This window comes from Ambystoma mexicanum, chromosome 13, assembly GCF_040938575.1.
Source record: "Ambystoma mexicanum isolate Mex_15411 chromosome 13, UKY_AmexF1_1, whole genome shotgun sequence".
Lineage (NCBI taxonomy): Eukaryota > Metazoa > Chordata > Amphibia > Caudata > Ambystomatidae > Ambystoma > Ambystoma mexicanum.
The window spans coordinates 522,104,618-522,119,806 of record NC_090938.1 but is presented as its reverse complement, the minus strand read 5'-3'; the positions used below and the strand labels follow the sequence as shown (position 1 = coordinate 522,119,806).

Genomic DNA, 15,189 nt, shown 5'->3' with positions numbered 1-15,189 from the left:
CATGCCCGGGGCAATGTAGGAGCAGACGCCCCACCACCTTATCGCCCGATGGAACTCATTGTCCAGAGTAATCTTGTCTGCGAAGTTTCCAGACACTTGTACCCAGCAAGCATCCAGGAACTCCTGAAGAGGTTGCATCTGTAACTTGCAGAGCCAGATGAGGTAGATACAGGACGACATCATGCTAAGCAATGACTTGATGGTCCCCACTGTGGCTGCCTTCATCAACAGCCGCTGCACCTTCCCCTGAATGGCCACTACCCTCTCCTCCTAGAGTGATGCTAGGCAGGACACTGCATTGAGTCTGGCCCCCAGGAACAGCGCGTTATGCAATGGTGTCAAACAGGACTTTGGATAATTGATGGAGAATCCCAGATCCGTCAGCAGCTTGACAGTCGCCTCTGTGTGTCTGACGGCCAACACTCACGAGCTGGCCCAGATGAGCCAGTCGTCGAAGTACATGTATACGTGAATTCCTCGAAGACGCAGATGTGCCGCCACCAGTGCCAGGCACTTCGGGAACACTCTGGGGGCCAACTTCAGGCCAAAGGGTAGGGCCCTGAACTGGTAGTGCTGTCCCTGCACTACGAAGCGTAGAAACTTGCGGCATTTCCTGTGAATGGGGACGTGGAAGTAGGCATCCTCCAGATCCAGAGACGTCAAGAAATCCCCTCTTTCCAGTTGGCCGAGCACGTACTACAATGGGACTATCCTGAATTTCTGAGACTTGAGGTACTTGTTCAGACGTCGCAGGTCTAGAATGGCCCTCCAGCCCCCCAGCTTCTTTCTTACCAAGATGTATCTGGAATAGACTCTGGAGCCCCGGAGTCGATGGGGAACCAGCTCTATCGCCCCTTTTCATAGCATGGCCCGTACTTCCTCCAAGAGCTGAGGGATATGCTGCTCCTGACGGGCCACCGCAAGGATCCACGGACAGCTGTGCTGAAATTCCAGGGTATGTCCTTGGGCGAGAGCGTCCAGCACCCATCTGTTTGTGGTGATCTTTTCCCACTCGCTGATGAACCTTGTCAGCCGGCCTCCTACTGGGGTGCACATGTGGGGGCCCGACATATTGGCCGGTTCAGGCTTGCTTCGGCGACCTGTCCTGCTGGCGACGGCAACGCTGTCCTCCTCCCCTGCAGGCCTGGGAATGGCCTCTGTGTGCTTCCTGAGTCATGGATCTGGAAGGCTGATGGTATGAGGAGGAGAAACCTTTCAAAAGACCTGCCCAATTTTTCTCTGGAGGAGTGAAAGGAAGAACAGTGCTGCCGGAGGGTGCCCAGGGCACGGGCTATATCTGTATGTGCCTTGATGGCCTGCAGGGACTCGTCAACGACCTTCTCGAAAAGGTCATCTCCATTCAAAGACATGTCCAGTACCTTTGTTTGGACCTCCATCTGCTGGAACCCTGTGTCGGCAACGTCCAGCGCCACTGTGATAGGATGATCTGAAGCTACCTCTCCCTTCTTGAAGAGGGCGATCACCTAATCCTCTTCTCGTCAGGGAGGAATTCTAGAAATTGGGCCCAGCTTGTACCACACCTTCCTGTCATACCTGGCTAATATTGCCAGTGCAGGACACCACAGTGTAAATCACTTTCCTCCCATGGCGTCCATCTTATTACTCTCGCTGTCCGTATGGACCGAAGATGACGAGAACAGGTTAGATTACTGCTTCCTTGCGGTCGCCGATACCACCAAATCCGGCAATCTTTGCGACCTCTGTCCCGTGGGTGAGGATTACGGTGCCCAGTACTTCTTCTCCAGCTTATCACGCTTGGCTGGAGCTGTGCAAGTGTTCTTCAAGAGGGCCAGGTCCTCCTCCCGCACTTCGTCCAGGAGGGGCACCACCATCATTGTCTTCCTCTTGGCCTAGCACCTCTGGTACAGGAAACCCCCCCTTTCCCGGTTTCTACGGGCACAAGCTCGAGCAGCTCAGAGGCTCTGGTGATCATGGAATGGAACAACGCCACCTCGTCTGGTGGGGACACCCTGGGCTGCGGGGAACCGCTGTCTGCTCCGATGATATTGTCGTTGTGGTCCTTCGTAGCCGTATCCGTCCCCATCCCCATGTCTGGGTCTGCTAGGGGAGAGGGGACCTGATGCGGATGTGGAGACTGAAATGGGGGCCTCTGATGGCGCTTCCTTTTCTTCATCGGCGGTTGGTCAGGGTTTGGGGGATCATTGGAAAGGCCCTTGTTGGAACAGGCCCATGTGGCATCCTCTTCTGGATCTCCGACACCAAGGTGTGGAGGGTTGATAAGATGTCCAGAGACACATTCCTCAGCGGAACTGGTGTAATTGGAACACTAGGCCCTGCGCCGTCATCGTCCTCCTCTTCCACGTCTTCACAGACCGTGTGTAGGGACTCAAAGTCCTCATCACCCGTGGTTGGAATTTCTATGGCTTGGGCTGATCCAGGGCCTCTTTGCCCCCCCCTTTTCCCCATGACGGTCTGGAACAGGGATCTGAGGCGGTGCCCCCTTCTCTGGCGTGCCAGCAGACCTTGGCAAAGTCACCGCAGTGGCTTCGGGGCGAGGGATACATTCAGCGCTGTAGGGGCTACCTTCTCAGAGTCAGCCCTTTTAGCTTTCGAGAGAGCAGCCGCCACCAGCTCTATTTTCAATGAAGACTTATCCTGTGCCACCTGGGCCTTCTTGGGCAGCTCAGCCTTCTTCTCCGTGACTTCTCAGGCGTCTCCCACAGCTTAGCCCGGTTGGACGACTTTTTCTTCGAGTAGAAGCTTGATTGTCAGCTGGCAATGGAGGCGGACGGGGATGTCGATCGCACCCTGTCTGCCATGAGACCCGCTTCTGCAGTGCCCCCATTGGACCCGCTCTTGCAGTGCTTGGCCTCATCTTGGGCCCCCACGGATGAGGCACCCTCACAGGACTTAGAAGACCCTCCTCAGAGTGACTGGCCTTGGGTGAGGCATGCCCCTGCTCAGAGCACGGGGCCGAGGCCGTGGCGTTCAGCCACACAGCCAGTCTACTGTGCCTGTCGTCTTCTTGGAGAAGCTGCTGCATATCTCGTAATCTCCTTCCTTGTGATCGGGATGCAAGCAGTAGAGGCATTACAGGTGCTTGTTCTCCACAAACACATTTAGAAGCCCGCACTTGGTACAGGACTTGAAGAGGGACCTTCCTTCTTTCTTCTCCTCCATCATGGTCGGAGGGCGCGAAGCAGGCCCGATGGCCTTCTGGAAACTTCGACGATCTTCGCCCTTGAGGGGCGCTGAACTTCACCAACAACGTATCCCCGCTGTCGGCAGATGGAGAGAAGAGCACACAGGCTCTTTTGGAACAAAAATAGAACCTTTTTCCACGAAAAACCTGACAAAACGTAGAAGTAGCTCGCAGAGCAAACTCAAGGACACCCAACACTGAAGCGTGCAGTAAAAATCAGAAGATGGTTGCCAGAGGAGGGGCTTAGGGAGAGGGCTGTCATTGGATGGGGGCAGCATGACCCAGAGGACAGTGATTGGTTTAGAGGAGCAATACAGTTTGTAAGAGTAAGTAAAACTGTTTTTTCTTTTTTACTGAGGATTCCCAGCCTGACGACAGGGAACATTCATGAGTATGTGAATCCATGCCAGACCCCATGCTGGAGAAGAGTGAGTTTTGCATTACAGCTAATTAATGATATTGAAAACTAGTGCCCCAGTATCAACAAAAGTAGTGTGGTCCTCCAAATAGCTTAGTATTTGTAAATGATTATACCTGCAAAGAAGAGTTTTTATGATGGCTGTTAAGATACACTATATAATAAAGTATTCACATTTTGAGAAGTCGCAAGATGTGATACATTAGAATGGAATGGTTATTTTATTGCTAAACATATACAGATTGACTTTGTACAATGTGTGTCATCTCTTTCACTCATGACTATTCCACTGAACTAAATACTTCTTACAGCCACTACAAAGTAATAGAGTTAACGGAGTGAAGGAAATGCTTTAAATGCAGCTTTGATGGACCATTGGAAAGAATGTACCTGGTTGCAGATTCACCACAGAAATAATAAGCATTCGATAAAGTTGCAGTTTTATTTAATTGAACATATAACGAATGTCACTATGTCGTGTGACTAAAGGGAAGAGAACGCATAGACTGGCGGCCTTGTAGTACTGCATTGTTCTTTGAAATGGGCGTGAAATGGGCGTGACAGATTCTGGAATGTTGGTGGACAGAGCAGCAGCTTAAGCCAACTGCTCCTGCTCCCTCCCAGCCTATTGATTATTGAAAATTGCAGAAATGAATCACAATCCTATACCATACTATATATAAGAAGAAGATTGAGGTTCCTGACAACCCTAATTCAAAAAAAGCTAAGCAAGGAGAAAGCATGGATGAGATTTCAGGGAATGGAGATATGCATGCACTACTTCTGCAGATTGCTCAGGATGTGAAAGATATGAAGGTTACCCTGGGTGAATTGTCCTCTCAAGTGGGCCATCTGGAAACCAGAGTTACCAAAGTGGAAGCAGAAAATACAACTTTGGCCACGGAGGTTGCAGGAAGTTACAGAGCCTACAAGGAGTTAAGATATGAATTCTCTGATGTGAGGAAGAGAAATTTGCGGTTGGAGGCTGATCAGAGGAATTTGAACCTGCGCTTACTAGGTGTGAGTGAAAATCCTATTTTGGATCAAGATCTTGATTGAGGATTAAAGGAGTGCTGGATGTGACTCTGGGGAAAAACATCCTGAAGGATATGGACTTAGACTATTCCTACAGAGCAGGTAAAAGTGCAAAAGCGGGAAAACCCAGACAGATCATGATGGTGATGACCAAAGTAAGTGCAAAGGAGAGAATATTAAAGGCTGCAAGGGAAAAAGGAAAACTTTTGCTGGATGGAGACCAGGTGGCCATTTATCCGGATTTTCCAAAGGAAATAGTGCAAATGAGAAAAGCTTTTAAAAGTGCTCAAGCTCTGGCACAGGAAAAAGGGATTCAAACTATGTTGGTCAAACCTGCAACACTGAAGATCTTTTTTGAAACTGGTATTAAAACCAGAGAGGATCCGGCTGAGGCAGAAAGCTGGCTGAGGGATGGGAATCCGAGTTTTAATAATATTGCCAACTAATATTATGATTTTGATTGTGGTTGTGAATGAGGGTAGAAGTTAAAGTTTTCATTATTAATGTGTTTATTTTTCATAATATAACACGTTTTTTTACATGTTTTTATTAAATCCTTGTTTTGTTTGTATTTAAAATTGACTGTTGTGATAACGGCTACTAGCTCAGCTCGAGCGTTCATTAGGCTTGTGTACTTATGGTAGGTGCTTTCCTCTGATGTTTACAATGAAAGCATGGAAGCCCCGTATCATTGCCGGCATTCGCTGGTTTAGCTTGATTTCTGGGGATTATAGGGCGTGTTTTGTTGACGGAGTGCTGTGGGGGGGGGGGGGGGTCAGATATCATTGGACTAGTAAGGCTATTATACATGGCTTCCGGATGGATTACGGGCCGTGCTGTAGCCGATGTTGTTCTGATCTGTGACGGTCTACAGCAATGGGTATGGAGGGACGGTAAGTGTAATGTGTTGCTGTTTATGGCGTGTGTGTGTGTGCCCGTGTCCTGAGACCGCCATGTCGGTGTCCGTGTGGTGTCGTGCCTTTGTGGTGTCGTGCCTTTGTGGCCACGGCGCGCCTCTGCTCCGGGGCTGTGCATTACGCTGCATGCTCTGGAGTTGTGAGTGTGCAGTGGGGTGTGTAGTCTAGGGGTGCGGGCGTGTTGCGGGTCGTGGGGGTGATGCTCCTCTCCTGTGCGGGGAGGTGCAGGGTGGTTTTGGGACATGGGGGCACATTTACACGGCCCTATTTCCAGACACATGATTGCACCTTATAGGGATAACAAAACCAATTCTACAGGGAGTGGACCGTTATTTATCTTTATTGCGAGTTCATTGTTACTTGTTACGTCAGCATCAAAAAGGGAAGCCTCATGCGGGTTCATACTATCTGTGTTTCCCATATCAGCTGTCGTCAGGGAGAGTTTTGTTGGGTATTAATGCTTATCTATAGCGGTTATGTTCCAACATATAGAGGGTACTTTGCACTAGATTAGGCACGATTGGTGGGCCGAGGAGGGATGTGTGATAGATTATCTATATGGTTCCACTAAGGTGTTGCAGAGGTGCCACTATTGAGGGATCTCCTAGATAGGTGAGGTCTGCAGAATTGGATTGTCTCTTAATATGCCTTTGAAAACTGTCATGGATGGAATGCCAGCTCTCATCAGTTTGTTGAGTGGCGTGCTAGGTTAGGTGCTGTATGAATCATGATGGATGAGGGGACACTGGTGTACGGATGTGGATGTGTGGGTCCTATTGGGATTTACGGGACAGCAGTGGTTTGATTTTATTCTAGGTGTGCCACATCTAAGTGCAAAGTTGATGTCTATATATACAAGTATTTGGGAGGGGGGTCTCACATTTGGTGCACTCTTCGTTTCTTGGTATTGCGGTGGATGATGAATGTTGATGTCTTATAGGATGTACTTCTCGGTTGATATTAGCGTAATCTCTGACAGTTGGTGTAGGGAGACAGGTAATGAGAATGGTGGTATAGGTTATTCATTTGTTAATGAACTAGGGTAGTTTGGGTGAAGGATGGTGTTGAGCTATCTTGGCCATGAGATAATGCGCATGATACTGGATTTGTTCCATTCATTTTTTCCTTCCGTGGAGGGATGTGATGTGGCGGAGGTTTTGGGTTTTGCCACAGATCAGACCAGACTGAATACTGGGCTTTGTTTTGACGGATGGTGGCTTTCTGAAGTACACCTTTTTTGGGGTTCCTCTTTCCCGACCCTAGGGAGGGGGTGGGGTAGTCCCTTTCTGCGTGTAAGTGGAAGGGAAGTTCTGGAGGGTTGGGTGGTTCAAACCCAAGAGAGTTTTTATATTTTCAGTTTTGTTTTTTATAGTAGTTGTAGGTTTAAGTTTTGTTGTGTTATTTGAATTCATCACAAGGGTTGTGAAGCGGGATCCACTCAGGTCTTACACACTTATCAGAGGAATTTGAGGGTGGTATCCTGGAATGTAAATGGAGCTAATTGTGCTACCAAGAGGAAAGTGATTTTGATCAAACTGGAGGAAATGGGAGAAGATGTTGCACTGCTTCAGCAGACTCATCTGCTGGATACAGATATAGATAAATGGAAAAGGGGCTGGGTCAGTGATGCTTATTTCTTGTCTTTCACTACTAATTCTAGAGGCATGTGTATTCTGTTTAAAAGGAACTTGTCGATTACTGAGATGAAATGTGAGAAGGATGCTGAGGGGAGAATTGTCTGTGTCACTGCAAATATTGAGAATGTTCCACATTGTTTCCGCAACATATATGCTCCGAATGGGGGAGATGGTAGTTTGTTCGTCTCTCTAGCACAGTTTTTACAGAATATGCATGTAAGCAATATCATTATGGGAGGGGACTTTAATGTTGTTCTGGAACCTGAATTTGATAAAAGTATGGGGGGAGTGGACAGTGCAAATAATCTGAAAAGGACAGCATTGAAAAGACTAATGGGTGAATGGAACCTCTCGGGTGTATGGAGATTGCAGAACCCGTCAACGAGACAATTTACTTTCTTCTCTGCCAGACATAATGTATATTCAAGGATTGACCTCCTTCTGACTTCTGGTCTCTGCACGCAATCATTCTAAAGGGGAGACATTAAAGCATTATTGATTTCAGATCATGCTCCGATCTCAATTGATTTGCAATTGGCCTTTCCTGTTCCTAAGTCTAATAAATGGCGGATGAATGTCACACTTTTGGAGGACGATGAAATTGTGGATAAAATAGTTCAAGAGGCAAGATTCTTTGAAGCTGAAAATTGGACTGGAGAAGTCAGAGTGGAGTTTGTGTGGGAAGCCTTCAAGTCATACATGAGAGGTATGCTGATTGGATTGTCAAGCAGGAAAAAGAAATTGAGGGTTGCTGAAGTGAAAAAGATCAATGAAGAAATTCAGGGTCTTGAAAGAGGTAATATGCAAAACTTTTCAAGTGATACTTTGAGAATTATGAGACTGAAGAGAAAAATTGGAGGATTTGTATTCTACAAAGGCTGAGTGGTTACTTTTTAGAACCAAGAGCAATTACTATGAAAAGGGAGAAAAATGTGATCGGCTTCTTGCTCATCGCTTGAGAGTCATGGATAACGAAAGGACTGTTAATGCAATTGAGAAGCTAGATGGGGTGGTGACATTTGATCCTATGGAAATGAATGCAATGTTTGAGTCACATTACAAAAGCCTATATTCTTCAGAAGCCAAATTATCTGCAAGTGAGATATGTCAATTCATTGATGACTGTCATTTGAATAAAATAAGTTCAGAATCTTTGGAGTGCATGGAAAGAGAGTTATGTGTGGAGAATCTCAGGACAGCCGCTTGTGCATTGAACTCTGGGAAATGTCCGGGTCCGGATGGATTGCCAGCGGAACTTTATAAAATATTTGAAGATGAGGTTTTTGTACTTCTGTTGGAAATGTTGCGTGTATCTCTAAGGGATGGATGTCTTCCAGTTTCAACAAGGCACGCATCGATCTCTGTTTTTCTGAAGGATGGGAAACCACCAGTTAAAACGGGCAGTTTTCGGCCAATCAGCTTGCTGAACATTGACAACAAAATTTTTGCCAAAGCATTGGCCTTGAGGATTGAGACTTCTCTGATGGATATTATAGATCAAGGTCAGTCAGTGTTCGTGAAAGGAAGACATGCATCAGATAATATGAGACGACTTTTGCTGACTCTATTTGAAAGTAGGGAACATCAAAATGATGTGGTGACGTTATCAATGGACGCGGAAAATCATTCGATCGTATTGAGTGGAAATATCTTTTGAGTGCCTTGGAGGGATTTGTATTTGGGGGAAAACATGATCGGATGGATAAGACTGCTGTACACACACCCTACTGCATGTGTTCAAACTAATGACATGAGCTCTGACATTTTTTAACTTGAAAGAGGCATGAGACAGGGATGTCCATTGTCACCAATCCCGTTTGTAATTGCTATGGAACTACTGGCTGTGAGGATAAGAGAAGAGGTGAGAATTGAAGGTATTCATTATGGTGAAGCCAGTCAAAAGGTTTGGCTGTATGCGGGTGATATGTTGCTGGTAGTTCAGAATTTTGAGAACTCCATTCCTGTGCTGATTGAGCTGATTGATGTGTTTCACAGTGTATCTGGATACAAGTTCAATTGCTCCAAATCGGAATGCTACCAGCGTCAAATTCATGCACTATTTTGAAAATGAGGAACTTTGCCTTCAATTGGTATCCGAGCAAGATGAGATATCTTGGAATTTGGTTGACCAGTGATGTCTCAAAAATTATGGATGACAACCTTACTAATGTGGTTCAGTCCTTGGAGCTTGATCTGAAGAAATGGAGTGAGCTTAAGTTGAGTCTATGGGGGAGAGTACATGCAGTCAAAATGACATCAACACTGCATGTCAATAATGTGCTTAGTATGCTCCCCTTGAGCATTACAAAGAGCTTTTTGAAGAAAATTGAGAGTCTAATCCAGTCATTTCTCTGGGAGAATAAAAAGCCCCGCCTTAAATTGTGGAAAATGCAGTTGCCCCATGACTGTGGAGGTTTAGGGGTTCCAGATTCTGAAAATTACCATTTGGCTTTTGGAGCCAGACATCTGGTTCCATTTGTAGAAAATTCAAATTATGTCTGTACGTTGGCGGAGTCAAGCCATTCATCTCCATTGCCGCCTAGGGCTATGCTGTCCACGGTGGATGGATCTGGATATCAGTCATTTCCGCCAATACCATTTCCATTTCTAAGAACATGTTGGAAGGAGCTTTGGAAGAAGAGTAAAAGAAAGGTCTGTGATAATGATTTTATCCCAATCTGGTTGAATCCAGGAATACTGTTGAATGGGAGGCCGCTACTTTGGTTGAACTGGTTCCTAAATGGAGTAATGTGGCTGAGCGATCTGATTGAAGATGGTAAATGGATCAGTTACAAAAAACGTGCACGAGTTAAAGATCTCAGAGACTGCATGATGGGAGAATATAGGAAATTGAGGAAAATACTGCGGAATGAAGGTGCAGTTGACGGCAATCGATGGCAGATTTGGTTGTCTGAATATAAGGCAGAAGGTGGTATGGCGTCTAAGGTGTACAAAAATCTGGGCCAACGTCATGAACCAGATGAAGGATTGTTGTCAAAGTGGTCTGAGATAATTGGCTCAGATATGTCTGAGGACAGATGGAAGTATATTTGTAAAAATGTGGTTTTGACTTCTATTAATCTGGGAGAGCAAAGCCGACAAAGCAAAATTCTAAACAGGGTATTTTGGACTCCCCAAAGACTACATGCGAGAGGAATGATCGAGTCAGAGGCTTGTTGGAGGTGTAAACATGCAGTTGGCTCTTTTGAACACATGATCTGGGACTGTTACGAACTGAGGACATTTAGGAGGAACGTCACTGAGAGGATGAATGAGGCTCTATTGTTGCAGGAAGATTTTGACTACAATACTGAACTCACCCACAAAAATGCTGGTTTTTCAGGGCTTCAAGCTCGGCAAAGAAAATCATTTTGAGGAAATGGAAATGTGATGAGACCGACCTTTTCAGAATGGGTGGAGGACTTAAGGCAGGTTTCCAGAATTGAGAAGATTGTTCTTCGCAAGAACAAAAAAGTGAATTTGTTTGATCAAATGTGGGTTAGATCTTTGGATGAGTTATAATATTGTTTTTAGATTGATTTCTATTGCTTTCTGTTAAGGTAGTGGGTGGTGGTACTTGAGACTAATTGTGATGAATTCACTAGTTCAAATTTCAATAAACTTAATAATAATGAAAAAAAAAAAGAAATGGGCGCGACATGTGGCGCTCACACTTTAGGGATTGGAGAGTTATTTTTGTTTTAATCCCATTGTGGATGAACAAACATTGCAGCACTGAGAGAAGCATTCAACACAGGCTAATCAAACATCATTGTATTCAGTCAAAACATATGCCAACTTGCCATCTCATTATCGAATGTCCTTCAGCAAAAGCGCATTCTTCTGCGTGTTGTGTACACAAATATCTCTAATACTAGTTGTCATCATCTGCTACCATCCTTACTGTGATTGGATATCTGCATTAGTTAATCTTTTCTCATGAGGCATTTTGCAGACTCAAGTATGGCCCTCATCCTTAAAGAAATTAGCTCTGTACAGGATGACCAGATGAGTGTCATCGGGGTCATTGGCTTTCTAGTCCTGGACTTTCATTTTACAAATCAATGGCTTTGGGCACTAAGTTGCATTGTGTTCAATTAAGGTTAAATAAAACTACAACTATCAGAATGCATTAGTTCATCAACCAAAAGAAAGGATTAGTTCATCAAACATAAGCCCTTGACTGCAAAGGAGATGACAAGGAGACCACTTGTCAAGATAGTTCTGTGCCTTTAGCGGGATACAAGTGGAATAATGTCTCCTTTTTCTTGTACACTCGCAGTAACTGACCACTAGTGCAAGGAAAATACCTTACCTCTAACAGGAGGACCCCTTCATTCACAGTATTGTTGTAACAACATTCCTCCTCATCAGACTTGCTCTCACTCCAAGTCTTGGCCAGACCGGTCAAGTTCCTGACTTCCCCGAGGCTAACACTCCCCTTCAGGGCATCGACTGTGCATTCTTCCACAGAGAGATTATCAGAGGTGTTGTTGATGGAGGGGATGCCACATTTTGTGATATTGTGCTCCAAGCCCAGCCCAGAGAGGTAATACTCGCCATAGGAACTCTGCAGGTCATCCAGGAATAACTTCTGGGATGTGTCACTCTGGGGTAAGTTATGCAGGAAATCTGGAAAGTAAGGGTGTTGTAAGGCGTAGGGATGAGGACAACTGGTCTCTGGTTGTGGAAGGACATCTCCACAATGGTAGAGCTTTCCAATGCCATTTACGTGGCAACGATACTGATTTGGGCTTATCAACTTGTGCAGATTTGTTCTTCCATTCCCTGGTGAAGTAGGTAGCATGTCGGTTGGTTGAATCTTTCCATCTTTTTCAGCATTATCCTGAATATTAGACGATTCTGTCAGTGAACCGGTCAGCCATAAGGTTCTGCTATTGTAAAAGGTGCTATTCCATCCCTCATCCTCCTGCAAGCACAAAACAATAACAATATTTAACGACCATTGGCCCAAGCGGCTGCATGGACTTTACCAAAGAGTTATAAAGCATGATCACTTAAACAAGACCACCCTCCCCTGCCACAAAGATTAGTCTTGTAAGGCACTAGAGCAACTCTTGATCCCATTTAACTCTTTAGACTGCATCCTGATTGAGCCCCAAACACTCTCAAAATGTACAAAGATTATACTGCACAAATGGATGACACCTGCCATTAAACTAAAATAGTTGTATACAGGGCATCAAGATTTGCGTGTCCCCATTTCTGCCGCCCTTCAAGTTTTCATTAAAACGGTCTAAGCTATTTTTATTTGGTTTTAGGTGTTGCACCATGGTCACGCTCAGAAGCAGTGGTTATCCACTGTGTTTAGAGGTGCAAAGTAAACCACCCTCTACCTGGACTGGCATTGGTGGGCAGCTCTCCTGCTCCGGAGTTTTGGACCTTTGGGTTGCAGGCTGTGCACCCACTTGCACAGGAACCTTTGATGCTTTTTTACGCCGCTTCTTCTTGGTTTTGTTGTGGCTCTTAGCCTTCCATGCTGCAGGCGACATTTTTCCCTCGGTTGAGTTTGCCACATTGTTGGGAATGTGTTCAAAACTTTCAGACAAGCTGCATAGAAATAAATAAGAATTGTAATGAAGAAACAAACCAGCAGTCAAAGAACAAAGGGGTCTGTAAAACAGCAGGATTTGTATTAGCAATACCAACCAAATGCACATAAAATGTTGGATATGTTGCCTATGTGTCTACAGGAAATTTGATAGCTGTAAATTGTATTATTCGGAGAACAAACAATGTGATAGAAAAGCTTGAGCCATCCTTTTTAAACCACTGGGAATACGTGGGATTTCTGGGAATTATTTATTTTTGCCAAAACAGGAGTTGACAACTCTGACAAAGATACCAAAAAGAGTAGTCTGGTCTACACCTGTGCGCCAGATCTTATCTGCACATGACAACAAGAGGGTGGCCTAACATAAAGTGGACCGCTTTTGTAATGGCATATGTGAGGTAAGGAATGATAAAAAAAGCTACCTAAGAAATCCCAGTAGTTAGCATTTGGATCACGTGTTTGATGTCATATGGTTCTACTCCCCTCGTAAAGATGTATGAGCAGTCATGCACCCAAAATGACTGCAGATGCAGTGCAACCCTTCTTAATAATATTAAAATCATGTACATGCAAAGCACTTTTCTTTCATGACAACGCTCCTTCATATGCCAGAATTTACCAACAAAAAAATATTAAACAGCCTACCAGCCACTGCAATATTTGTTAAAGAAAATATTGTTAATTAACCTGAATGCAGGTTTCTGACTTTTAAAAGGGAGTGTCGTCCTTTGCTATTCTTAGCTTGAGAACATATTGACAATAAGCCTGCATGCAGCAGGATTCTTGTATGTCATATGATATGATAGTTTATTTATATAGCGCCTATATACAATGTGTTTCAAGGTCCCAGGAGGATAGCTCAGCGGCAGCGTGCTCGACTTGGAAACAAGACGACACGGAGCAACACAGGTTCGATCCCTGGGTCCGCGCTTAGAAACCTCTGGGCATTAAGCGTGTTATAAATAACCTATCATATCAAATCAAAGCGCTTTAAGGCCAGGGAGGGAACAAGGGAAAATATAATGACATTCTTACAGGCCATGAACAGTAAGGATGTGAAATTAACTATCGTACTCAGCCTGATGACATTTCAGATAGTGCAAGAGCTAAGACATTTCTGGTAGAGCCGGAGAAAAACAAAAGGCGAGGGAGAGGAGTGCGGAAAGGGAGGGGAGGAACAAAACAAGCGACTATCGTACTAGGTCTGAAGACATTTCAGATAGTGATAAGGGTGAGGCAAGTAAAGGGGGGGATACAGATAAGGTTGCTATCATACTAGGTTCAGGGACAATTCTGTAAGTGCATAGAGGGGAGGAGATAGGAAAAGGGAGAAACAGAGAGGCGGAGAGAACAGAGAGTAAGCAGTCAAAAAGAGTGGAGAAGCAAGAGGGGAGAGTGAATACAATTGCAGAAGTCAGTAGTAACACAATGTTGCAAGCCAGGATACTAGATGAAGATAGGAACAGCATGATTCAGGGCCACCATGAGTACAAGATGCAAAGGAAGTCCAGCATGAGAGTTGTGAAAACATTGTCATTAAATTAGCATGCAGTGTGATTACTAGGTAATTCACTATAATCCACAGAGGGGATTCAAGAATATATTTTAGTTAAAGTAACTGATGCTAAGCACCTACTGCACTGTTCATAATCTAACTGTAGTGTTCATAATCTAAGAATTCTTGCTGAACATGTGGATGCATTTCCTAACATGAGCCAACTGCCAGTTAATGCCCCTCCAATCTGCAGCCTTTCTCGCAGAATTATCCCACTCATTAATTCTATTTTGCAATCTGCCCAGCCTCGGAAAAGTACAGTAGTGTTTAAAATAGCACTGCAATTATTGCCTTGTGAATTTCTCTACTATTGCTACTGCTTGGGTTAATCAGAGCAGTAAACTACACTAGCTATCTTAATTTCCATAGGTGTACACCTATGGATGGATTTAGGAAATATTCACACAAACATTGCCAATATATGTCGGAGAGAACAAGGTACATAAAAACAAAGTAATTGGCAGTATTCCTGCCCCAGGATCTTTCAAGGTCCACTTTTTAAGATAGAGGTTGCAGCTACTTCCCTTTCTTTAGGCTCTGTGATCGGCATGTATGATAATTATCTCTATAAGGCCCTGCAAGGAAATTTAAGATTTTACATTTAATCCAGGAAGCCATCTTTACAGGAGCCAAAATAACTCTACAGAACGATGCTTGGCGAGCAGAGCTTCCTTTCAGGCCAAAAACAACTGTTCTGAATTTTTGGCGATGGTAATTACTTTGTCCGTAATCAGAGATGGAAAGACAGGTAAACTTGGTAGACTGACTGGGCTTTAAAAACAGAGCATCTTTGTAGCTGCTTATACACCTTTATCTTATACTTTGGGTAGAATTTATCAGGAACGTGTCCACCTGCAAAAGACAAATC

The 15,189-nt window shown here is 44.7% G+C and overlaps 1 protein-coding gene across 2 annotated transcripts in view; it reads right to left on the bottom strand.

The window, feature by feature from the left end:
* Positions 1–15,189, bottom strand: part of MAP3K14 (mitogen-activated protein kinase kinase kinase 14) — a 204,215-nt gene that overhangs the window by 79,239 nt on the left and 109,787 nt on the right. For both annotated transcript variants that reach the window (XM_069634217.1, XM_069634218.1), the window contains exons 4-5: positions 12,549–12,762; positions 11,507–12,121 (exon numbers count right to left, since the gene is read on the bottom strand). In XM_069634217.1, coding sequence (XP_069490318.1) covers positions 11,507–12,121; positions 12,549–12,762 — 829 coding nt within the window. The remainder of the gene's footprint in view (positions 1–11,506; positions 12,122–12,548; positions 12,763–15,189) is intronic.